The following is a 24,642-nucleotide window of genomic DNA, read 5'->3' on the forward strand; positions in this document are numbered from 1 at the left end:
AGAGAGAGAGAGAGAGAGAGAGATGGAGAAACAGGACACATGATCGAGGTTATGCCGAACAGTGTTTGTCAAAGTATTTTTTTGTATTATTGAAAGGTATTTGATCATTCATAGTGGTATTTGTTACCTTACATTTGCTCCACAATTTTAGAGACCTGTGGCTTTTTAATATTTTATTTTACCTGATTAATAAAGTTTTTTTTTTTTAATGCAAAAGCCTCTGACCCATTCATTTTCTTTATTGGAAACCTTTAGTGGGGCCTCAGTATTAGGGTTCTTCCCTGCAGGGAGTAGCATGTTCTGATCGTTACTTCCATATAGTTGCACTACAATCTCACTTTTTTAAATTGTTTTGCTCCAAAAAAATTCCCACGGTTGCGAGGTATAATCGCGTTGAAGTAATTGAAGTGAAGAAAATCCATACGCATTACGCGATCTCTACCCAGTTCGCGCGCCGCGCGCGCAGATCAGAGTCCAATGGGAGAAGGGTGGGAGGGAGCAAGAGAAAGAGCGCGTTTGGACACGGGGAAGAGGCGCGCGCCTGCCCCTCTCCGCCTCAGAGGCTCCTTGCGCGTTGCAGCTCGAGCTCCTCTCGCCAATTCTTGCTCCCCGCGCCAGAGTCTGCAGCTGTCTGTCTCTCTCTCCTTCCTCTCTCTCTCTCTCTCTCTCTCTCTCTCTCTCTCTCTCTCTCCCCCCCCCCCACTCTCTCTCTCTCTCTCTCTCTCTCTCTCTCTCTCTCTCTCTCTCTCTCTCTCTCTCTCTCTCTCTCTCTCACTTCCTCTCTCGGCCCTCCGCCCCGTCCCGCTGCCGATCTTGTGGGAAATCGCCGGCGCCCTTAGTGACGAACCGACTCGGTTGTTTTCCTTTTCTCCTCCTCTTTCTTGCTCTCTTCCCCTCGGAGTAAAAAAAAAATCTTGGCCGAACGCGGAGGGGGCAGGAACTTTGTGTTTGGGTTTGTGTCCGAGTGAGGGCACTTCCATGGAGGCACCTGACGGACTCGGAACGCGTCACCTGCGCGTCGACTGAAGTGTCTTTTTTTTTTTTTTTTTTTTTTTTTCCCCCACCAGCAGTGAAGGCGAGAGGAATGTGGAATACAAGTCGGTCTCAGCGGTGAGTGTTGTAATGCGTTCGTCATGATCTTGTTGTCCCTCACTCTGCCTTCCAACCGCCCTCCCTCCATCCGCGTGTTTGCGCGCAAGTGTTCCGCAAAAAAAAAAAAAAAACAAGTTTCGAGGGTTCGAATGCGGCGTCCGTGCAGGACGACTGGGTTCGAATGTGTTTTTAAATTTAAACCAGATTCCACTGCAGACAGCTGCAAAGCACAGACACCTTAAAAAAAAAACAACATTATTATTATTATTATTATTATTATTATTATTATTATTATTATTGTTATTATTATTATTATTATTATTTAATAAAAAAAAAATCCTGCCTTTGTTTGAAGCCACGTTCAAGTGCCAAAAAAAAAAAGCGTTCAAAGACGAATCTCTGCCGTCTGTCATCCTGTCTCCCGCAGCACGAGGAGCCACCCCTGACACCATGACCACCGCCGACCTGAACCTGACCTCCCTGCTGAACGCCACCGAGCTCCACAACCAAACGCGGGGCTGCTCCCTCACCAAGACGGGCTTCCAGTTCTACTACCTGCCCACTGTCTACATCATGGTCTTCGTCACGGGCCTGGTGGGCAACAGTCTGGCCATCTGGATGTTTGTGTGCCACATGAGGCCGTGGAGCAGCATCTCCGTCTACATGTTCAACCTGGCGCTGGCCGACTTCTGCTACGTCCTCTCGCTGCCCTTCCTCATCTTCTACTACTTCAACAAGACCGACTGGATCTTCGGCGACGTGCTCTGCCGCCTGCAGCGCTTCATCTTCCACGTCAACCTCTACGGCAGCATCCTGTTCCTGACGTGCATCAGCGTGCACCGCTACACCGGCGTGGTGCACCCGCTCAAGTCGCTCGGCCGGCTGAAGAAGAAGAACGCCGTCATCACCAGCGCGCTGGTGTGGGTGGTGGTGGTGCTGTCCATCTCGCCCATCCTCTACTACTCGCGGACGGGCCTGAAGCGCAACGCCACCACCTGCTACGACACCACCACCGAGGACGAGCTGCCGGGCTACTTCATCTACAGCATGACGCTCACCGTCTTCGGCTTCTGCGTGCCCTTCATCATCATCTTCTGCTGCTACGGCATGATCGTCAAGGCGCTGGCGCGCAACGACATGAACAACGCGCCGCTGAGGCAGAAGTCCATCCACCTGGTCATCATCGTGCTGGCCGTCTTCGCCGTCTCCTACCTGCCCTTCCACGTCATGAAGAACCTCAACATGCGCGCCCGCCTCTACTTCCAGAGCGCCGAGATGTGCGCCTTCAACAACCGCGTGTACGCCACCTACCAGGTGACGCGGGGCCTGGCCAGCCTCAACAGCTGCGTGGACCCCGTCCTCTACTTCCTGGCCGGCGACACCTTCAGGCGGAAGCTGTCGCGGGCCACCAAGAAGACCTCGCGCAAGGGCGACAACGTCCTCCAGTCCAAGAGCGAGGAGACGGCGCTCAACAGCCTGGCCGAGTGCGTGGAGAACGGCGAGCGCAGGCTGTGACAGGGCGCCTCTGTGTGCGTGTGCGCCCACTCGCGGGCGCGGTTTTTTTCCCCGGTATTAATAGACTTTTTGTGTTGAACGTGAAAAGAGCCGCCCGCGTGGGCGGGAGGTGGCGTATTCTGCGCCGCGGCGAAACCCTCCGCGTTCCTAATCCCCACGTGACTCCGCCCCGCCACCCGTCCCGCCCTGCCCGGTGTTCGATGGGCCGTCCTGTTGCATGGTTCGTGACACGTCGCAGCATCGGCGGTGCTCGGCAGTGATCCCGAACGCCGCAGAAAAAAAAAAGAAGAAGAAAACACCAGTGGAGGAGGGCGGGGAAGGGGGGAGGGGGAGGGGGGTCGGGAATGTCTTCTGGATGGAGCAGCAAGCGAGGAAGGATGGCAGCCAGGCTGCGCTTTGCGCGATCGATAACTGTTCATTCAGCAGGTGAGAGCGCCCGCTTGAGAGAGAATAGGAACGGGGAAAAAAAAAAAATACTAAAAAAATAAATAAAATAGTAAATGCACTGAAAGTGAGATTGCCGCACGGCTGTGAGTTGCCGGCAGCGGAACGCACCTGGGAGTGAGCCTCTGCTCCCGAGGGCTTCCCATCACTCCTCGTTTGTCTCTTCATCTATTACTGACTGGGTTGGAAAAAAGCAAAACATGGTTGACCATTTATAGATTATGTTCAGTTTGACAGCAAAGTGGTTGAGCCCTGTGCTGTCTCGGCCCACCTTCACCTTGACTGTTAATTCAAAGGAAATTCATTTACCTACAGTATTTTTTTTTTTTTTTTTCCGTGAGTGTGTGTGATGATACAACCTCGAATGTTTGTGTGATTTATTTTATTTTATTTTTTTAGACGTACTGTTCAAGATGTCGTCACGTTCCAGATTAGAACCTTGTTTATGTTGTTAACTGTCACTAATCCGGTATTTTTTAGTGCATGAGTCTGGAATTTAAAAAAAAACACAAAAAAAAAAACAGGTGGTGACAAACAGAGACCACAACATAATGTGCACATCCGTTCGATGACAGGAACACACACACGCGCACACACGGCTGAAGATGTGCCTGTGTGAGATACCTCATAGTGAAAAGTGCACTCTGTGTTGTTGACAGTCATATTTTGCGTCTGTCGTAACGACACGGCAAAAATCGCTCACTTGTCTTTTGCACATTGTAAGCTTTCTCGTGTCAGTTAGCGCCGTCTCATCTATGAATTTATGAGAGTCTGCAGGGAGTGAAAACATAAGGCAACAGCGTTGGCAGGTTGAGGTCATGTGATTGTGCCAACACCAGGAAATAAATTACTCAAAAAAAACATCAGGTTATGGTTTCAGAACCAGGGCAGTTACCTTGCAGTGTCTACGTTGTTTAATTGTGTCTCAAAAGACCCAAGATTTAACTTGAATACAAGACCGTCTTTGTAAGTCTTTAAGGGTCAGATATTCCCATTTTCACAATTTTATTTTTCATTCCGGACTCCGGTGAAGCAGCCACATTATCCAAAAGTCTCCAGATAAACAAAAAAAATGCATTATAAGCCCTCCTTTTTTGCCTGATGCAGAAAAAGCAACAGTTTGTCCTGCTGCTGCAGGCTTTTCTTTGCAAGGTGGTCTCAGAAGGTGCAACAAACACCTGGCTGAAGGTTTTATCAGCCCCCTTTATGACATCACAAAGGGCTTATTTCCAGAAATGTACACACTTTCTGGAAAACTTCTTTGTTGTGGACGTCACTGTGTTATCAACAGGCTGCTGTTGCGCCGGTGAGGTCAAATTTGCATGATGCGGGACCTTTAGCAAACAATCACGACTCTCTGCACCCTCACCCTGGTGCCACTATTTGAAATGTGGCGTCCAGGTTCAAGTGCCACTGCTTATTTGACACGTCCATTTCCCCCTCGGGGCTCATTTATGCTTCTTTTGCCCTCTCACCCCAATTTAGCCGCTGTTTAATCTCCGTCCAGCTGCTCCGCGGCGCCATTGCAGTCCACCGTGCCCAGGAATATATTCAGAATTCTCAACAAACCTGCAAAGCAGTGTCACCTCCCCAAAAAAACTCTGCAAATTCCTCTCGCTGTGTTTTTTTTTTTTTTTTCTCCTCTGGGATTGATCTATCAGCAGCAGCACAGTTTGACCCCAGGTGGCTCTGCTACATTAGTTCCGTACGTGCCCAGAATGCATGCAGAAATATGCGTTTGTGTGATCAATGCGGACGCCGTAATGTGTCTCCTTGTGTGTCTGTCGCGCAGCACAAATGAGCCTTAAAGGGGACACGTCTCGCCCTATTGGTTCTGTCACAATCACTGCAATTAGCCTCAAATAGAAAAACCAAGGCGGAGACGGCGTCAGTTGATATTGCGGAAAGCAGATAATGTGTTCTGGAAGACCAAAAAAAAAAAAAAAGAAAAGAAAAAAACTCTGTTCAACTCTGACCTTTAATGATGTTCCTGTTCGCCGATAGCGGGCCGATGGGTATCGGCGCGGAAGAGCCGCTTGCTCTCTCTGTAGATATATTTCACCCTAGATGTTTGATGTCTGTACTAATGCCTTTGTAAACCTGTGACGTGGTCGGCCACTTGTGAAGAAGGGAAGCAAACACTTGCACTGGATAATATCGGGGCCACTTGTACCTTTTTTTTGTCAATAAATTTTTGATATTTAAAACAAAGCCGAACACGCAGCCAGCCCCAGGATTCTTTCACTGCAGCAGAATGCGTCTGGGTTAATGTGTCCGCTGTGATTAAGGAGGGAAGAAAAAAAAAAAAAAAAGCCCGACATTCATGTGTAGCTCTGCCGCACCCCCTTATTCTTTTTTTTTTTCTTCTCTTTTTTTTCCGCCGCTGTTTGCTTAGTTTTCCAGCCCAGCCAGGAGGGAAATGAGGGGACGACTGAGGAATAAAGAGTGGCGCCTTTTTTTCTCTCTCTCTCTCTCTCCCTCTCTCCCCCGGCTTCTTCTAAGACAGCATTTGTGTCCGTCACAATGGAGTTGGGTTATTGACGGGAGCGGGACCGTTGGCAACGCTCCGGGGGCTGCACGCTGTGGTGGGCACAGGAAGCCCACCCCTTTCAAACAGGAGCGCATGCACACCAACTCCCTTTGATTTCCAGGCTGTTAGTTGCAAAGCGAAGAGTTACTTTTGCCAAAAGTGTGTGTGTGTGTGTGTGTGTGTGTGTGCGCGTGTGCGTGTGTGTGTGTGTCCCTTTGTGAGCATCTCGCTTTAACACCAACATTCTTGTGCGCAGCTGTTGTAGCTGTTTGTGCGGTTAGTGGGTTTTGCAGCTTGGAGGAGTCTCCGCTTCACTCATGGGGCCCGGATAAATATTAAGACGAGTGGGAAGCAACAAAAGCCCATCAACACATTCATAATACCGAGCCTTTTTTTTTTTTTTTTTGTCAACGGGATGTCTCACGATCAGATTCTTCTTTCTTGGTTGTTTGATTCTGAACAGGAAAGTGTGAAAATTGTCCCTCCAGTGCTGTGCAAACTCTCTCACGACTCAGAAGATGAATTCTTAGTTCCTCCTAAAGAGCCAAAGAAGAAAAGTGATGTATTTTTGTCTTTGTGAGGCACAAGATTTCGCATAATTTTTCAGTGTTTCTGAAGGTTTTTTTTTTTTATCTTGTCATACTACAGTGGATTCTATTGTGGTAGACTAAACAGGCATTCCATTAAAACACAACAGTCCTATGACACCTTATTTCACACCTGGACCTTCATAAATATGATGGCATAAACAAAAAACGGTTACTGTATAACACTCTCTCGTACAAGAACATGAAGTTTCAGGAATGACGGCAGTGCAGGCAGTGGTTGCAATAGATTCTTATTATTCGAAGCAAAAGTGTTTTGTCTTTGGATTATCTTGCGTACACAAGTTATTATCTTGGAACGAGGGGCTCTGCGTCCTGTTGACAGACTCAGCAAACATACACACGTTCAGCCTGACCAGCGTCTGTGCTTTTCTGGCCTCCCAGCGCTCGAACCTCGCAGCGTTTGAAGATGCTCGCCAGCGTCGCCCTGAAGCGCCTCTCACCTTGATCCTCCTTTCATCCCCTTCTCTTTATTCTAAAAGTAGAGGGTTTGTTTTTTGGCTTTTTTTCCATCTCCGGGACGACTCTGTTTTAGGGAGTGTGCGCAGTTTGTTAACAGAGGGGAACAGAGGGAAGAGTTTAATTTGAAGAGAAACGGCATCCCTGCTGGAGAACACAGTCTTTCTCTGTGTGTTTCCCTCCCACCGCGTCAGACACCGCCGTTGGCAGCGGAGGCCCCGACGGGGGTACCCACAGTCTGGGTGCTGAAGTAGATTTACAATGGGAGCTTGTACAACCGCATCCATCACTGGGGGGCCTCGGTGTTTTTTGGGGCCAAGACGCCGAGCCAAATATTTGAAATCAGGCATAAATCAAGCGGCGGGGCAACGACTCCGACCAGCCACCTGGATTTTAAGAGTCGGTATGTTGAACTTTGATGGATATTCCTGCCGAAGCTGTGAATGCATAATTCATTCCGGTGCGAAACCGACTCATGCATGCTATAGCGTCAGGGTTGCGCTACGTCCACAGGCACTTTGCAGGGCACCTAAGAAGCGTTGCTCTCTGGAATGCCAGTGTTTGTCCACAACAGCTTGCAGCCTCTCAAAGCAAATAACAAAACTGGCTGCACGCTATCAACCGCTGCGGCTGAGTAAGAGTGTTTTCTGCTGGGAATCTTGTGGCCACGACGCTAAACACCATCAGCCTCGCTTACCTCACCCGGCTGTTTGCATGCGAGAGAGGTGGACGAGCAGGGCGAAAGTTGACACCTGGCTGGCAGGTCTCAAGGCGTGTCGGGAGAGCTGGGCCGCCCGCGCTGCATCAGGTAACAAAGTTGTGCGTTTCTTTGTGTGTGTGTTTGCATTCTTGTAAATGTGATGTTGTGAGGGTCAGAAGGGCTTTAGGTGTGTATACAAACACGCTTTGCACCTTCAGTTTTGAATTTAGTTGTTCATCAAAGATCGGACTTACAAGGCAATATGTTTACTTTGCAGCTAACACTCAGTTCTCTGCACCCTGCAATGGTGTGCATGCACACACACACACACACACACACACACGTGGTACGGTCCAAAGGAGAGTACCGCAAACACTGCGTAGATCACTACTAGATTCAGTCCTTATCATTTAACTGTGGTTTCCTCTGAACGAATGCAAACGCACTGAAGCGTGTTATGGTCGGCAACAGCATTACAAGTGCAGCTCATTAACTTTTGAAGAGCCTTACACATCATCTCCACCGCCTTCCCAGTGTCCCTTCCTCTGACACTGTTTACAGTAAACAGCATCATTGATCCTGGGGTCACACACGCGCACACACACACACACTAATTGCAGAAACTCTTGCAGCTGTGTCAGTGTCACCGTTGGACCTTTACTTTCCAGGAGTCTTTAATAGATCACAGGGCTAATAATTATCCATAATCAAGGAACGCCCTTATGCTCAATCAGCAATCTCAACAAGTGGTGTCATTTTAACTTGAAGTGTGACTTCACTTGTCGTTTAGCACTATAGTATCCTCATGTCTCGAAAGCCAGCCGCAGCAGTAGTGCAGAAACATTATGGGTCCAGTAGGTAAGATGTAGCTGCGTCTAATGGTGGCATCGATGATCGTTGATTTCACACCTTTCTGATCCCAATGGTGAAAATTCATTAAAAAGAAAAAGAAAGAAAAACATGAAAAGATTCTTGCTCTGCGCTATAAATAATAAGGTGGCTCATGTTGAAAATATAAATGCAGAGTATTAGCATCTTTAACTACACACTTAACTAAACTAAAGTCTGTTCCTTTTAATTTTAACCTTTAAAAGTCATGCAGCTTATACAGTCAAACCGATTAGAAGATTGGGCTGTAACTTCTTTCCATCCAATAAAGTCACTTTCAAATTTGGCTCACTCGACTCCCAGACACCCGTTCAGCACCTCACGTGGCGCCACTCGTGAAGAGAGCGTCCTGTCGTCACACTGAGCTGGGCGGCCGACTGCGGACTGGGGCGCTCGTGGGCCACTGCCATTCACGGCGACGCGAGGCTGCCGCTAAAACATGTCAAGAGCTGGACGTGAGATGTGAGAACGCGGGTGAGGCCGGCGAGGCGCCGTCATATTTCAACCGTCGTGAGGGTTTATGATCAATATCTCTCGCAACCACTCCTCGTCTGGCCTCTTGTTGATTTTACAGCCTCTCTACTGTGTCATCAATCAGCTGGAACCGTCCACTTCCTGGTTGACGCCTACAATTTGAATTTGAATTTGAATTGCCGGCAGCCCAATCAGGTCACAAAAAAATCTGAACGTGGTCCAGCTGCTCTGCCCAACACCTTTTTATCCTCCAGTGTTACAGGTTCCATGCAACAAAGTGTCAAACCACCTGGAAGGTGGAATACAATACTGCTCTATTTTATTTTTTTTATTTTTTTTCAGAGCAACAGGACAGGTTTGACGGCAGAAGTGTCAGTGCGGAGGAGCTGGCTCTCCAGATAACAGTTATGACATTGTGAGTGCACCTCCAAAATGAAGCGATGTTAAATTAAATTGTGCCCGCTGCTGCAGGGAACAGGGTGAGATAGGCCGCTGTGTGAGAACAAGGAGAGCTGCCGTGATGGAGGGAGTGTGCGTGCGTGCGTGTGTGTGCGTCTGTGTGTGTGTGTGTGTGTGTGTGCGTCTGTGTGTGCGCCTGTGTGTGTGGCGCGATGAAAGAAAACCGGTTATGCCCATGCGTGACCGACGCTACGCAGAAGAAATGTTTGGATATTGAACTGGATCATTTGCATTAAGAACTCCTCCGGATTTTCTCCATCACAAATAAATGTCCTGCAGTTAAAACTCGCATCAGCAAAATATATATTAAGGGAGTGCTTTTATTGTTTTAACTGGAATTTGCTGCTCCATTGTGTTCTGTTTTTCATTGTCGTTTCCCCCAGTGTATTACTAGTGTAGCTATTAAAAGTTGAGGTTTATTTCAATTTGCATATGCCATAACAACAATATGGTTCAGCAGGTGCAAAATATTGTGGCTGTGCCGTGAGGTACAGTATATGCCCATATATTTTATAAATCAGCTGATTTAGTGTCGGGCTTAATAAAGGACCTTTGTAAATGTTTATTTTGCTTAATACATAGACATTCCTCAACTCACGATAAGGGCCACGACGCTGGGTGATTCATCAGTGAAGCGACACTCTAACCAAAGCAAACCTCCCCTGTCCTGTTAGCTGAAATGTAACGTGCATTGGCGTTACAAAGCTGCATTAGAACTAAAACACTCGAGTGCAATGCAAACAACCTCAACTCACGCTGAGCGCACGGCTGCACCTTCACCTCTGTGGGCACAACAAGCAGAAGTGAATGTGAGACCTGCTGAAAACCACACAAGCTCAAAATGGTCCATAAATCAGAACTGGTCGCCAACTGAAGGAGCAGATCTGAAAACACTGGTCCAACTTCTGCATGTTGCGCCGCTTCCGCTCCCTCTTGTCTGCCAACAAAGCACAGTTCTGCTACTTAACTTAAACCTTATTAACACTCTCAACAAATTATGGAACATGGCGAACTCCAAACTAATCGAATGAATACCTGCGGGCTTATCGGGGAGGACCACGCTGTGAAGACAAGCGTAGCTAAAACAGGCAGACGGAGGGGGAGAGATTCTTCTCTCCGCCTGCAGCTTTTCTGATTGCTGTGAAACTAAAGGGCAGTGGTGCTACTCGCTTCACTGGGAGTCCAAAGCTTTTATTAGCTGGCAACATGTCAGTCAGCCCCGCTGCCCTGCCGCAGGGTTCGCGTTCGTGTGCGTCGGCGACTTTTTGGGCGGCTGCAGAGAGTGAAAATTCGGTTTCCGTGCGAAAAGCGAGAAGAAGAGAAGCGGTTGCGGGAGTATTTATATCTTCGGCAGGTGAAAAATGGAGATACTGAGGAAAAGCAGCCAGCGTGTGAGTCAGGAGGAGGGTCACTTCTGCGCCCTCGCAGGTTCTCTCCCCCTCACTGCTTTCAAACTATGCCGTCGAGGCTGCTGCTGCTGCTGCCGTGTGGTGGGAAGACATAAGCCTCTGTTTTTTGTCGGGGATTAGCAGATGAAGCTGCACACACTCTGCGCCACGGGCTCCCACAGAAGGAACTTTCGTTTAAAGTCTGACTTGAATTAGTGATTAAGGGCCACTTCGCTTCTCCCCTCCTTGTACGACTCTGCGGGGGTCAACTAAAAAGACAAACCACGGAACTTCAGACAACTTCAGAAGGTGTAGCTACTTCCTTCACATCAGCAAATGCTGCATATTTCCAAACCCAGTGCAGCTGAAGTCTATTCTAAGACATTATATACATATATAGGGACAACTGCAAGATGAGTCTGAACTTAGCTGCTGCTAAAGAAATTAGTGTAGATTCATTATCATATACCAACTCCTCAAGAATGAGCAAAGGGCAGTGATTTTTATCTACCCTTGCCATGTGCAGCAAAAATCCAGCCATTGTTAACAGGCTCAAATGGCAATAAAAAAAAACCCTCCTGATCAGTCAGTGTTGGATGTGATAAGCAAAAGGTTTGTCCAAACTTGTGAAAACTTGTTAAATTATTTGGAATGGGATTCTCCTACTGAAGTGTTTTTTTGTGGGCCTTTTTCAAATGGTATCATAAGTTATAATTTACAATCTGACATCCTCATTAGGGAAAGTCTATGGCCTAAAAACAAGCAAAGAAATGACTTAAGGGAAATTATAGAACCATCTTTTGAGTAGTACAAGCAGATATCTTATTTTCAGAACATTTCTGGGAGACTATGAAAGATATGAGTTTAATATCTGATTTTACTCAGCCCGTTGACAAAGATGAAGATGGAAAACAGGAATTACACCTGTACAGCATGTGAGTGGATTGCAGAGGAAGTTATGACTCCTGACAACTTCGAAGATATGGACTATTAAAATATAAGAATTAAAACTATATTTGACTAAGAGGACGGTTTTGTGATTAGGGACCTGACTGTCTCACCTTTACAACCTCTGGTTCCGCCAACATATGTCTGGTGAGTTGTGAACTTCTTAAATCTCAATATTTGCATATTGGGAGGAAACACTGAGGTGCGGTCGGTCGACCTCAGGGACCGAAACCACTATAGAAACACTTAACAACGCATCTCAGACAAGTTGTCTTTTCAACAGCGTTGGACATTATGAAAGTAGACAACTTCCTAAAACAACGATGAAAGTAAACACTTCTCTTTTTGCATGTGAAGTCTGAACATTCTGAAGTTGGCATAACCTGCAGGGCATTTACGCAAGAAAAGGGATGAAGTCAGAAGTCCGAAAAAAAAAAACAACTTTCTGTCTGTTCTCTGCTTTCTGTTTTTGGTGTGGGGTGTCATAATTATTGTTCATTTAAATCAATTGTTTATTGTCATTTATACTGAGCATTAACCACTGTAGATTGGTAGATCAACCAATGGTGTGCTGATGAGTGCAGAAGAGTCAGGTGGGAATCCTGTGAGGCTTGATGAGCTGATTGCAGTCAGGTGCGCGGTGATAATGAGCTCAGGAACAGGTGAGAAGCAGCAACGGGACAAAAAAAAAAACGTTTCCCTTATGAGCTCATTTGTAGCTGGAAATGTGCATTCTACACATTTTTATTGGTCTATTCTGCAAACATTTAACAGGATATGAAAGTAGAAAAGTGCAATAGAATACTTCCATTTCAATACAATCCTTTTGAATTTGTTTTTAAATTTCTGTGTTCTTAAATATTCTATTGGTCACTCTTTTTTTATTTTTACTTTGCTGACAGGGACTTTAATATTGGGCCACTTTAAGGTTTTTGACATTAAAGCTAAATATCAACTGGTCTTCTACAACTAAACCAGTTGAGACCTCTTATTTTAATGAATCTCAGCAGCTCTGAATTTCTTTCAAGCTGCAGCTAAGTGGCTTTGATTAGGCAGCTCTGTGACCGATCCCGCCAAAGTTCTCTCCTGTTCTGCCTGCCACCCTGATTTTCTCACTTCCTCATCCCCAGTACTGCTGTTGCCCACATGTGCTGTGGATTCCTGCGCGCGCGGACATTGGCTCATTATTTATTCTTGCATTCTGTCGCCTCATGCCCGGTGCCCGCATTGTGAGCCTTGATGATCCGCCACAGATCCAGGATCCGTCATCGCTAATCCGGCCACCTATGATTGAAATGTGGTGCGCATGCTCACCATGGTGGCCTTGCGGTGCCTTCAGTAATTTTATTGCCGCTTCTCAAAAAAAAAGACGCGAGAGGCTCTCTGCTGCCAGTCCTTATTAAATCTACATCAAGTTAAACACCGCAGCGGCTCCCTGACGCTGCCTCCAACCTTTGTGTCTGTCGCGCATCATCAAATTTGCTCGCTCCTTTTGTCTGCTGCACTGAGGGGTTTTTTTTCCTCCCTTCCCTCGGCATGCGTAACGTCACCGAGACAACAAATGTCGCCGCATGCACGCATGCTACTCCTGATCCATTAGTGGAAAGGGGTTGTTGGTTAGAAGTGGAACACATCCGTCTCCCTGACAGAGGTTTGACAAATCAGCTCATCTTGAGATTGCAGCAGAAACGGCTCACACATGCACAGGCTTGAGAGTTAATTAAAGAAAAGAAAAAAAAAGAGCAAGTTTGGGCAAATTCAATGCAGGAAGTTGCGTTTCCCAGCACCTGCTTTGCATTATCGCTTTTCAGCCGTGTTGATAAATCCACCTGCCCGTCGCTGACCTTCTCCTGTGATTACTTGCTCTCCCTGCAGAAGATTCCCCTGCCCACCTCTTCTTTTTTTTTTCTTTTTTTCCTCTACCTCTCGCTCTTCCCCCACCCCTTGCCTTGTTGTTTAGATTCTATTATCTTGTGCTGCTTGGCTGCCTCACCCTATTAATCCAAGCAAGCAGCACGGCCTGCACGCACACATTCTTATATATCTTTGTGGGCTTTTGCCAGCCACAGAGTTTTTATAGCGGCCGTGGTGCGGCTGCAAATGATTAATGGTTCGGGGTGTGGCGAAAAATGACAGTGCACGCAGGCACATGAACCGGCGCGCGCGCACACACACACACACACACACACACACACACACAGACGTGCACATGCACACTGTTAATATCTGTCCCTGCGTCTCCTTGGACTCACCCTGAGGAACTTTCTGCCTTCCGGGTCAGCGATCCTGTTTACTGTAAACTGTGTCAGAGGAAGGGACAATGGGAAGGCAGCGGAGGTGATGTGTAAGGCTCTTTAAGAGTTAATGAGCTGCACTTGTAAAGCTGTTACTGACCATAACACACTTCAGTGCATTTGCATTAGTTCAGGGGGAAACTACAGTTAAATGACAGGGACTGACTCTAGTATTGACGTTTGTCAGCGTTTTGCATGGGACTTGTGTGTGTGTGTGTGTGTGTGTGTGTGTAAGCTGATCCTTGTGCCCTGGATTCTCTGCTAAACTTAGCTTAAGGGACTGTGGTCATGACGCAGCGGTCATCACTGCACTTCACTGAGCAGGTCTGGGAACCTGTTGCGCGACGTGTGAAGCCACAGATCCTAATCTTTAATTATTAATCTGGTTTTACAGGCAGACCAGTGGGTCTGAGGTTGCGCACGCGCAACATAGATACGCAATCCATGCAACTGACTGCCGGAGGCTGATTGTATTATTTTTTTATGAATAGTTTGAATGAAAAAGCGAATTCTCAATTTGATTTCCGCATGACCGAGCCCCTTTCTGTATGTAATAACCAATGTCCTGCATCGGATAGTGTCTCAGATTGCATTTTGCCATTATTCACCGACACATTTAAAATGTGAAGAGGTTTTTTTTGTTTTTTAAATGATAGTGTCCTGTTTTCTGGTGTTACGACCAGAAAAATCAGCAGGCATGAAATGAAGGAACTGCTGTTCATGAAAGTCAACATGTAATACAATTCTGCTGTTATGTACTGCTCCCAAACATAACATTTTGTATGGTTTTCACTTTCAGTTAAATCTTTATTTTGTAATTGCTACGCATGCATTCAGTCTAACCTTGAACCAAACAAACTAGCTCATGACAGTTTCCTAAAGTTTTTTTTTTTTTTTACTTTTAAACCATACTTCGGATATCATTATTATGATTCATACATTTCTTTTGAAAGAGAATAACACCTCTGCCACTGACACAGCGCCCCCAGCAGGCCCAATGTAGGATTATGTGACTTCAGTTGCCTGCCCGCCACCCTCATGCAAGAACATGCTTTTTGTGGCAACATTTCTCACACAAAAATAAAAATTTCTTGCATGACGCTGGCTAACTTGTCAGTGTCCATATGTTCATGATGGCAGAGGAGGAAAGGAAACGCCAGTTGTAATCCCATTAGGGTGCTAGGCAGGCAACCAAAGTTATGTGGACCTATAACAGGCTAGCAAGGTGTGCTGTATTAGTAGCAGGATGCCTTCCACCTTTTCACAAGTCAGTGAGCCATAAAAAGAAATAGGTATTTAAGTGGTGCTCCTTTAGCTTTATCCACAATTTTGTTTCAGCATAAAGGCAAAAAAGTAATTTATTTTACATCTATAGGCGAGTATTGTCAATCTTTTCTCATCAATTTATTTAGTGTTTAGAAATGACATTTAAAAAAAAATAAAACAGCCAATTGATTGTGCTTTGCCGCCAGAGATTGAGGCACAACGGACCATCTGAAAGCACTTTATTTTCTCATTACCGTGAGCCAAATGCGCAAGTGCAAACACTCAAGTGCCGGGACGAGAGGTGAGAAGTCATCTTATCTGCTCTATGCAAAGTCTTTCACAAAACCTCCGTGGACTTCAGAGCCTCTCCAATTTTCATTCCACTCCAGCGCAGCGGCTCACAGGATGAGTTTTAATGGCTGAATTAGCCCCATTGTGTGACGGCAGTAATTAGATTGCTGCCGGGAGACTTTTGCCATAAAATTGATCCTTGGGATATAAGGTCCCTGCAGGATGGCATCGGGGTATGACGAGAATATTCACATCCGCCCCTGGGCAGAATCTCTGCGGCCCTGTGACACAACGCTCCACTCCAGACGCTGCACAGACACTCAGTTTTCCTGCTTACGGCTCATTATCTTGACTCTCCTCGTCGGCTTCAGCCGGGAAGTCAGAATGGCAGATTGTGTGCTGTGCTGATGCTTTCTGTGTGTTTCTGTCGTGAACTTTAACTCCCAGCAGTGTGGCTGGATTTATTATTAATGATGTCCAGATTCCACACATGAAAGGCTCGCATTGTGGGCCAGATAAAAGACTCTGTGTACTCTCCCTCTCGGAGTTCTTCTCTCTTGTTTTCTCATTTCCGCCCCGGCTTGCATCACATATTCTCCTGGTCCCCCCGTTTTCTAGACACATTTTCTAACCAGTTTATCTGAAAACTGGAGCGAAAAATGTCAGCAAACGTGTCATATTTCTTTTCTCCACACTGCCGAGGCTTTGTGTGTCTGTAGCTTTTGGCATGAAGAAACAGCCTTTTGTCTTCATTCCCTCTGCGGTTTGAACAATAGGGATTTTTCTTGCAGCAGCAACTGTCTCCTCAAAAGCATTTCCTCGCTGCAAGCTTCTGCTAATAGTCTGCACTTTCTCCGGCGTTGTGAATCCACCTCACGGATCTCCTGCAAAACGTACACTCGTGTTGCCTGAATGTTGCATTTATGAACGTTGAATCTTTTCAAGTTTCTGTGCAAAAATAACAGACGCAACTGACCTCAGCTCAGGGTCTCACCTGATCTTGGAACTTGCTGGGGGGGAAGTCGCCACGCTCGCGTGTCTGGATGTAGATATGTTGCCCTCTACTGGACGAGAACCCTCACTGCAGAACGAGAGACCATTCTTTGTTAAAGCATGGCTTTAATTTCCTTAAGTTCCTCGTGCCTTTCATTTGTGGTGTTTGCCTTTGATCATGTGGAAGAGCTAAAAACGACTGATGTTTGGTAATGGGACAGGAAACATCTGATTTATTTTTATTCATTTATCAATTTATGGATTTTGGCTTTTTCGTTGTCAATACCTAAAATACAACACTTTAGAGCATGAACGCTAGCCCCACTGGTCACATATCACAGCAGTGATAAGCATTGATGTGTCACAATGCCAGTATGATATGGTACAAAATGACAGAAAATGCCTACGCCGACAAAAACAAAACAAAGCAAAAACAAAAAATGAATCCCAAATAAAATTGAGACACAGGCATGATAAGCTGTTTAGCTTGTAGTCAAGGGTGGGCTCAGCTGGCATTATGTCTGCATAATGGTTATAGCAAAAAGGCAGACATCAGTGAGACAATGGCATAGCTGCACTATGATCAGATGTTATGGATACTGTCATCCTCTGCCCTGGTTATCATTTTGCCAAACTATAACCCCTCATTCAAATTTCACATGGAGGCTCGCTAGCTTCATTTTATGCACAGTTGCTACCTCTGCTGAGTGCCTGCTCCACAGGAGGCCTGACTATAATCCTCTGATTAGGCCTTTGTTTCCTTTACACGGAGCAGGGAGGCAGTCCCACCTTGAAGCAGCTCTGTAAACGTTTCCGCCAGCGTGCCAAACGTGTAATTAACGCTCCCCTCGCCAAGATGACTTTGGAAAGGTATTTCAGCATGGCACCCTGATGGCGATTAAATGAACGGGGCACCTCCCGCCGTCTAACTAATTCATAAATCAAAACACACGCTATTGTCACAGGGAATGAGTCGGAATACAAGCGATGAAAACAGAATGATTAATTCAAGGTCGGCGTCGGGGGTCCCCCTGGGATGAATTCAGTGGAATGGACTTACCTCTGCTGTTAATTAGCCGAGAGGTCTCAGACATTTTCATTAGTCCGTTGTCACTCTCCCGAGCCTGTGTGAGGGATTTAGCTCCTGCCGTCTTCCTCTGCCGTCCTGGGCGTTCTCCTCTTTCACAGAGATGTTCAAAAGGGACACTCAGGCTTTATGGGGTCAGCTGGAGATGATATGGTGCGGAGGTGGGGAGACCTGAGGGAACAAGAAAGTCACACGCTCTGCGCTAACTTCACATGCATTGCTCTTTGTTTCTGAAAGTACTCTCTAGCAACTTCACCTATGTTCTAAATTTGTTTCTGTTAGATCCAGCGGAGTTGTTAACATTCCTCTTTAAATTAGTCAGATACTACAGTTCAACAGATACAAGCTTGAGTGCAGCTTCTGCATCTTTGACTGAAAACCTCCGAGCAACCTTCCAACGAGAACTGCTGAGTTTGTTTTTTCACCAAGCATGTTTTCACAACTACAGACAAGCACCAATTTTCTGCCGAGGAAGCCTGTGTTTCAAAATTAAATATATTATCCACCAAATGTTCCCCTCGTCCATGTGAGGACTTGTGATCACATGAGAAGGAGACAAGACGTCATTGTTGCATGGAAGCAAGATAACGAGGGCCTGGACATCGCGCTGGCCTTGTGTGTGAAAGGCCACACGTCCCCATTGTGCTTTAGCTTTTCGTTGTTGCTCAGAAGTCACAGGCCAGGGTGGAGGCGGCGGTGGGGTGTCAAGGTGGAGTGTGTCTACGTTTGACCTAATTACCAGGGTTGTGTGAAAATGGAAGTCTGCTCGGCACTGACGCAATAGCCTGTTTTGTTGTTTTTTTTTACTTTTTTTTTTTCATTCAGCGTCATCATTCCCACAAATGTGACAATCCACATCACACGGCTCGAGGTCACATTACCCATGTTCCCCCGGGGAGGGACTGGCGCTGATTGTCTTCGTAAAAGCTTTGACTTGCTTCTTAATGTGATTTGGGGAGTGACTGGCTGCAGGCCACTCTGAAAAGCCCACATGACAGCCCAATCCACATGTTTTTTTTTTTCCACCTACTGTTCCCCAAAACCGAACCTTCAACAAATCATTCTGTCCTCTTTCCCTCCCTCTTGTTCTCTCTCTCTCTCTCTCTCTCTCTCTCTCTCTCTCTCTCTTTTTTTTCTTTTTGTTTTGGTATTTTTGGACATATGTTTCCATCTGCTCCATCTGTCTGATGACACATTTGTTGAGCTCCAACAATCACAGGGACACAGACAAATGACTCATGCCTGCTGCGGCATTCATATTTTTTATTTTTTTCCCACGTGAGAGTTATAGCGTGTCGTATCGCTGATGCTGATTTGTGGATGAATTAAACCTCTATTGATCCAACAGAGTTTTCCCAGCTATCCCTTGAGGTGGTGAGGTCACGCCTGTGGTTTAATCGTCACAGCAGCAGCGCTGACAGCCATTGATCGGGAACAGTGGCTATTCCGCGCTTTGCAAGGGAATGTATGAAATAATGAGCTTACACACACCCAAGTGCGCACGCAACCAGAAAGGGGCAACGACTTCAATAATTGACTTAATTAAAAATTTGATTATGTAAGTTGCCGCTTGGTTTGATGATTGCGCCACAGCTGTGAGTCACGCACAAAGTAAATTCTGGGCTGATAATAGATGAACTGCATTAGTCGCTAATGATTTCCTCGCAATGTACTGATCTCTGATCTCACTTTGCAACAGGCAGTGTGTGGAAGATGTCACGGAACGCTGAATTTGAAATTTATCTGACAAGCAGAGCTGATTCTGGCAAACGAAACAAGTGCAAGAGTGTTGAAACATGCCAGACAAAACCTCACAGTGTCACAAGTGGAGTCATGCTCAACAGGATTGCAGATGTGAGTCATCCATCACTGTGCTTATTTAGTCAGCTCATTATGCTCATTTTGAGCGAGCGTTAAATCTATATTAATGTAGTGAAATCTCAAGGCTTCATGTTAAATGCTCCCTTTAGGCATACATTTTGAAATATAGCCATACACAGCCTTGAAGTGGGCTATTCACACAACCAAATGTTTATAATTTAGCTCGACGTCCCTTTGGGGGTTTATTTGTTGACGACCATGTATTGAAGCCAGAGTTTAAGAAGTTCACTGCAAAACAATTTCGACGCTGGGGGGGGATTGAGCAAGCAGTTTCAGGGGGGAAGCAGCACTAAAGTAAGGCTTTCCAGTAAGTTCCAGGAATGAGTCAAGCAGTAGTAAGCTCAAGGATCAGTAATGTCGAAACTAAGGTGTGGCATTTCTGCATAGTAGCAGAGCTGACTGTGCAATAACACCAAACACTGCGCCTTTAAACCAACCACGACGTTCGAGTGACGTGGGACGCAGACGGCGTGCTCAGTGTGGGCAGGAAGAGGAATGACGCTCACGGCGTCAAACTAGCTATCGTTAACACCCACCATACCGGTAGTTGTATGTTTAGTCAGCAAAATATTGTATGAGCTTTATAATGTATGATTATGAACGTCCATATTTTGTTGTAGATATCAGTTAATATGACGTAGAAGGTGAATAATTTTACACGATGCGCACCAAAACCACGCATATTTGACTAGTTAGGTCCCCCTACTTTTATTTTGAAAGACACAAAGGGGAAATAAAACCATTGAAAATGTGCTTTGACTCTCCCAAGTCGGGCAAGGGGCGCCGCCGCACACAGTGGCTATGACTTGAACGAAAACGGGGGGAAGCTTGCACAAGAACCGGCTGGGTCGTCTTCGCGAGCCCAACATGCCACTGTACAAATGTTGAGTTTGGCCCGGGAACAAGCGTGTTTACTTCCCGCACGGCGATAAGGCGACGGCCACGCCCCGTCTCCACCGAACGGAACCCCCGTACTAAAGAGCTGGCGGAGGCGCAGCGGCGAGTGGTTTTGAAACCCAGCAGGGCGGCTAGCGGGCTCACAGCGGAGCGGAGGAAGCACGAGCGTCGGCCGGGTTTGTCTTTTCTTTTGAGGAATCATGAGAGAGTATAAAGTGGTGGTTCTCGGCTCCGGAGGGGTCGGCAAGTCTGCGCTGACGGTCCAGTTCGTGACTGGCTCCTTCATAGAGAAGTACGATCCCACGATAGAGGATTTCTACCGGAAAGAGATCGAGGTGGACTCGTCTCCGTCCGTCCTGGAGATCCTGGACACGGCCGGGACCGAGCAGTTCGCCTCCATGCGAGACCTGTACATCAAAAACGGCCAGGGCTTCATCCTGGTCTACAGCCTGGTGAACCAGCAGAGCTTTCAGGATATCAGGCCGATGCGGGATCAGATCATTCGGGTGAAACGGTACGAGCGGGTGCCGATGATTCTGGTGGGGAACAAAGTGGACCTGGAGGGGGAGAGGGAGGTCTCCTCCGGGGAGGGGAAGGCTCTGGCGGACGACTGGAACTGCCCGTTCATGGAAACTTCGGCCAAAAATAAAACCTCGGTGGACGAACTGTTTGCGGAGATTGTCCGACAGATGAACTATGCCTCGACGCCGAACGGCGACGACCAGTGCTGTTCGTCCTGTGTCATTCTCTAAGGAACGGAACGGCCATAAAGTTTTATTCTCCGCTTGGTTTTAAGTTTGCAATGGTAAGTGAACGCACCGCACACCGGAAGTACACAACTGTCATCTTGCCTTACGCGGCCCCAACACTCGCTGTTTACAACGAGCCCTAAACGTGTCACGGGAACCTTATTGCGTTCCCCCCCCAAAAAAATAAGGTAGACGCCGGTGACGTTAGCATGTTAACGTTGCGTCGTCTTCACGGCAAACAATGTATTTCCACGGCCTCGTCATGTTGGCTCGGCTAACGCGCAGTAAGACACTTGGAATCCTTTGTTTTGCTGAGCAGATTGGGGAAGCGTCCGACTCGTTTGCAGAACTGGAGTCGCAGCTTCTGACTTTGTAGTCACGACGACTAAAGTTGCCACTTCATCTGTTCACCCTTCTGTGTCACGGGATGGTATTTTCCAAAATACCTTCAGTCAGAGTAGGGAGATTCCCGTGTTTTGTTTGCGAATGGCCTACATCCGTGGGATGGTGCAAGTTGGCCTTTTGTTAGTCAAGTTTGAGACTCGATTTCCCAACTACAGCATTGACAATTCATATTTCCTGTGAGATATCTTGCTTTTGGTTTACCTTTGACCCCGTTGCCCCCCACCCCACCCCACCCCACCTCCCCACACCCTTCTTTCTTTTTGTCTTTTTTTTGGCAGTGTGTTGCAGCGAGTGTATACTGTTGAGCTCTTCTTCGTGTCTCACCCTGGCTCAGAGGGAAATACAGGGAGGAATGCCGCAGGGGGACGAGAGGAGGAGGGGAGCGACAGAGACAGAGGGAGGGGTCCACTCTTCTGGAGTGTCTTTAGCTACACCACCACCAACACCACCAACAACAACCATCACCATCGCCACCACTCGTCCAACCGCTGATGTCAACAGAAGGTTTGGACCCAGAGTTTCAGCAGCGGCAATCCCGTGTTTTTTTCCCCCCTCCTCCCATACAAGCTCACGACTCTGTGCTCCCTTCTGGAACTAAACCCCGATGGAAAAGCAGTGGAATGGAGGGCGACGCTTAAAAAGACACTCGTAAAATGGATATTTCTGTATAAGAAGAGAGAGAGAGAGAGAGAGAGAGAGAGAGGGAGAAAGAGAGACTATATTTTGTTAATAACTGCACAGTCTGGGTTGGTAAAGATTTGGGTGATGTCTCTGCCTAACCTGTTGTTTTTTTGTTTTGTTTTTTGGAGCGATGCTTCACAACACTCCAACCCCCCCCCCCTTTTTTTCCCCCCCAAAGTAAAATTAATCGATCCCCAACTTCTCTCGGAGTAAACGTCATAGGTGCCACTTCTTTTTTTTTTTTTTTCTTTCCCTTTTTCTCCTGTATCTCTACGTCAGTGCAAGAGGACCTTAACGTAAGTGACACGGGGCCCCCGATTACCCGATCGCCCCCGTGTCAAGTGCCTTTCCAAAACAAATCAGCTGTTCAGATTTAGTGCCAACCTTACATGTACCACCAAAAGAACCCTTCGACATGGCAATCCACCATTCTGTGAACTCTTCTTCTGGATAATCTCATAGGAGGGAAAGGCTGTGGGGGCTTGAAAAAAAAGAAAAGGAAACAGTCATTTTTGTTAATGGAATGGTGTCGTGTTTTTTTTGTTATTTTTTTTTTTACGTTTGGCCTTTACGAAGCCTAAGTAGTTGATCTTGCGATGTCTGCTTAGTCTCGGCCAATCCTATATCTTGAAATGCACAGGTACTGGAAACCTCTTGTACACGAGAGTGACACCAAAATGCTTCGACGTTCCAGACCGCTCAAATCCAATTCTCTCTGTTCTGTTTATTTTTGGTTTTTTGGTTTTGTTTTTAACCGGAAATGTGATGATGTACTGTTGACAAATCTAACTTGATTGTAAGTTTAATTTCAGATGAGCCATTTCACAGTGGGCTGTCTGTTGGAAAAAAAAAAAAAAGACTTTTAATACAAATGGCGTTTTTTAAAAAAAGAACCTAAGCTGTGTTTTGTCTCTGTTACTGGTTTGAGAGTTTTTTTTTGTTTTTTTTTACCACGATGGCTAATTGCTTGTTTGCGGAGTTAGAACAAAGCTGTCGTAAGCCGAGCGCTTACACAAGCGCCCTGTGTGCTTTAACACCGGCGCGGTCTGTGTGTATGTGCGTGCATCCGCACAAACAGCTGGATTCCTACAAACTCAAAACCACCGTTATATGAGAGGTAAAAATGTAAATATTTTTGCAGTGTGTAAACTTGCAGAGTTTTTGGGTAAGACGACCTCGCCGCAAACGCAAACCCACATTAAATGGTTGCTGCTCAGCAAAAAAAAAAAAAAATCTTTTTTTTTTTCATGAAGTCGGACAGTTCAGACAAAAATGAAACAAATTATGAGCAGCTTATTTAAACTCAGACGTCGCTACTGAAAAGCAGGAACTTCTCTCGTGGACACAGGTCAAGAGTCAATTTTTTTTTTTCCCCCCGCCGATCGAGATGAAGTGCCCACTCCGATATTCTGGGACTCATTTCGAAGTTGAGCGTATTGAGACAGAACGTCTTTTATGACCGTGTGTGTGTGTGTGTGTGTGTGTGTGTGTGTGTGTGTGTGTGTGTGTGTGTGTGTGTGTGTGTGTGTGTGTGTGTGTGTGTGTGTGTGTGTGCGGAGGGGGCCGCCATGCTATGACTGAGTGGGCCCTGCTCTGCCTCTTGTTTACCTACAGGGCTTACCTAGTCCCGGCTGGCTGCCGGTGCGCAGTAAGACTCGGCGAGAGTAAACAAGCCTCACACAGATTCCAGTCTTCTGGCGAGAGCGTCGTTGCAACCGCCAGCATCAAGTGTTACCGCTTCGCGCCGAGCTTTGAGAGTCTAGTTCGTGTCTCACCAGCGTCGGCGTAGAATACTTCGCTGTCAAAGCCAGGAGGGGGGGGGGGGCGAGCTGCGGCGTCCGCGGCAGTGAACGCATCATGTGGTAGATAAGAGTGCCAGTAGTGTGATGATACAACTCCTGTTGCTTTGTGGCAGCCTGCATGCCGGGTCATGCGTCACTTCGCAGGATGAATCACTGCTGCGTCGGGCTGTTGGCTGCAACCAATCAGGTGATCTTTAATAACTTCACATCAGGGTTTTGGTTTTAGATACATTTTTTTTTTGTTTTTATCTCCCCAAAAAATGAAAAATCTTCAAACGATGTTTCTTGTGCACGTGTTGCATCAGTTCAGTTTGAACTAAACAGGTAGCTGCTGCTGCTGCTGCCGCTTCTGTTTTTTTTTTTTTTTTTTTTAACCCGTCGTTTGACATTTGCGTGCCAGGGCTCTTTGTGTTTTGTGTCCAGGCTGGGTTTTTACGTCCCCGGAGCAAGCCTTGACTAGTCGGCGCCCTTAAATGGCACGTTTTTCCCTTGCCGAGCGCCGGGCTGGGGAAGGGTTCAGCCGCTGCTGAACTTTGACTCCGCAGTAATATTGTGGGCGCGCGGTGGCGGTCGGGATGGGAAGGCAGAAGGCAGCTATTGCAGCTATGCCCCAGATACTGTAAGTGCAAGTGCCCCCCCCCCCTCCCCATCCCCTTCTCCTCCCCTTCACCCAACACCCCCCACTCACCCTCCCTCCCCGTCTTGGAGCGCCGCTTGCACTGTGGTATAAACATCTGATAGCAGAAGAATTTGCCCTTTGGAGAGAAAGGCGGCCCGTCAAGTTCCTGTTTCTT

At 46.8% G+C, this 24,642-nt stretch overlaps 2 protein-coding genes and 1 long non-coding RNA gene across 6 annotated transcripts; 2 read left to right on the forward strand and 1 right to left on the reverse strand.

The window, feature by feature from the left end:
• Window positions 1–710: 710 nt before the first annotated feature.
• Window positions 711–5,268, forward strand: p2ry1 (purinergic receptor P2Y1). Its single transcript, XM_076036252.1, has 2 exons — window positions 711–1,110; window positions 1,520–5,268. The coding sequence occupies exon 2, from the start codon at window positions 1,543–1,545 to the stop codon at window positions 2,605–2,607; it is 1,065 nt and encodes a 354-aa protein (XP_075892367.1). The 5' UTR covers window positions 711–1,110; window positions 1,520–1,542; the 3' UTR covers window positions 2,608–5,268.
• A 9,866-nt stretch (window positions 5,269–15,134) lies between these two features.
• Window positions 15,135–17,826, reverse strand: LOC142894961 (uncharacterized). 2 transcript variants are annotated; one of them, XR_012928147.1, is made up of 3 exons: window positions 17,407–17,826; window positions 16,348–16,434; window positions 15,135–16,237 (listed from the first exon to the last, which is right to left on the reverse strand). It is a non-coding gene; the product is annotated as an uncharacterized LOC142894961 (long non-coding RNA). The 2 variants fall into 2 exon arrangements; XR_012928148.1 differs by having other exon boundaries at window positions 16,330–16,434.
• A 2,244-nt stretch (window positions 17,827–20,070) lies between these two features.
• LOC142895318 (ras-related protein Rap-2b) lies at window positions 20,071–22,939 on the forward strand. 3 transcript variants are annotated; one of them, XM_076036255.1, is made up of 2 exons: window positions 20,071–21,016; window positions 21,654–22,939. In XM_076036255.1, exon 1 carries the CDS (start codon window positions 20,412–20,414, stop codon window positions 20,961–20,963), a length of 552 nt encoding a protein of 183 aa, XP_075892370.1. In that variant the 5' UTR covers window positions 20,071–20,411; the 3' UTR covers window positions 20,964–21,016; window positions 21,654–22,939. The 3 variants fall into 3 exon arrangements, with proteins under 3 accessions (XP_075892370.1, XP_075892369.1, XP_075892368.1); XM_076036254.1 differs by having other exon boundaries at window positions 20,072–21,016; window positions 21,700–22,939; XM_076036253.1 differs by having other exon boundaries at window positions 20,073–21,016; window positions 21,644–22,939.
• The last annotated feature ends 1,703 nt before the right edge of the window (window positions 22,940–24,642 follow it).

The sequence above is a fragment of the Nelusetta ayraudi genome, unplaced genomic scaffold (assembly GCF_046127955.1).
Source record: "Nelusetta ayraudi isolate G7.1 ecotype Tasmania unplaced genomic scaffold, CSIRO-AGI_Nayr_v1 ptg000048l, whole genome shotgun sequence".
In the NCBI taxonomy this organism is placed as follows: domain Eukaryota; kingdom Metazoa; phylum Chordata; class Actinopteri; order Tetraodontiformes; family Monacanthidae; genus Nelusetta; species Nelusetta ayraudi.

Bases quoted from the DNA above. Each gene is read 5' to 3' on its own strand.
- p2ry1 (XM_076036252.1), top strand. From the start codon at position 1,543: ATGACCACCGCCGACCTGAACCTGACCTCCCTGCTGAACGCCACCGAG.
- LOC142895318 (XM_076036255.1), top strand. From the start codon at position 20,412: ATGAGAGAGTATAAAGTGGTGGTTCTCGGCTCCGGAGGGGTCGGCAAG.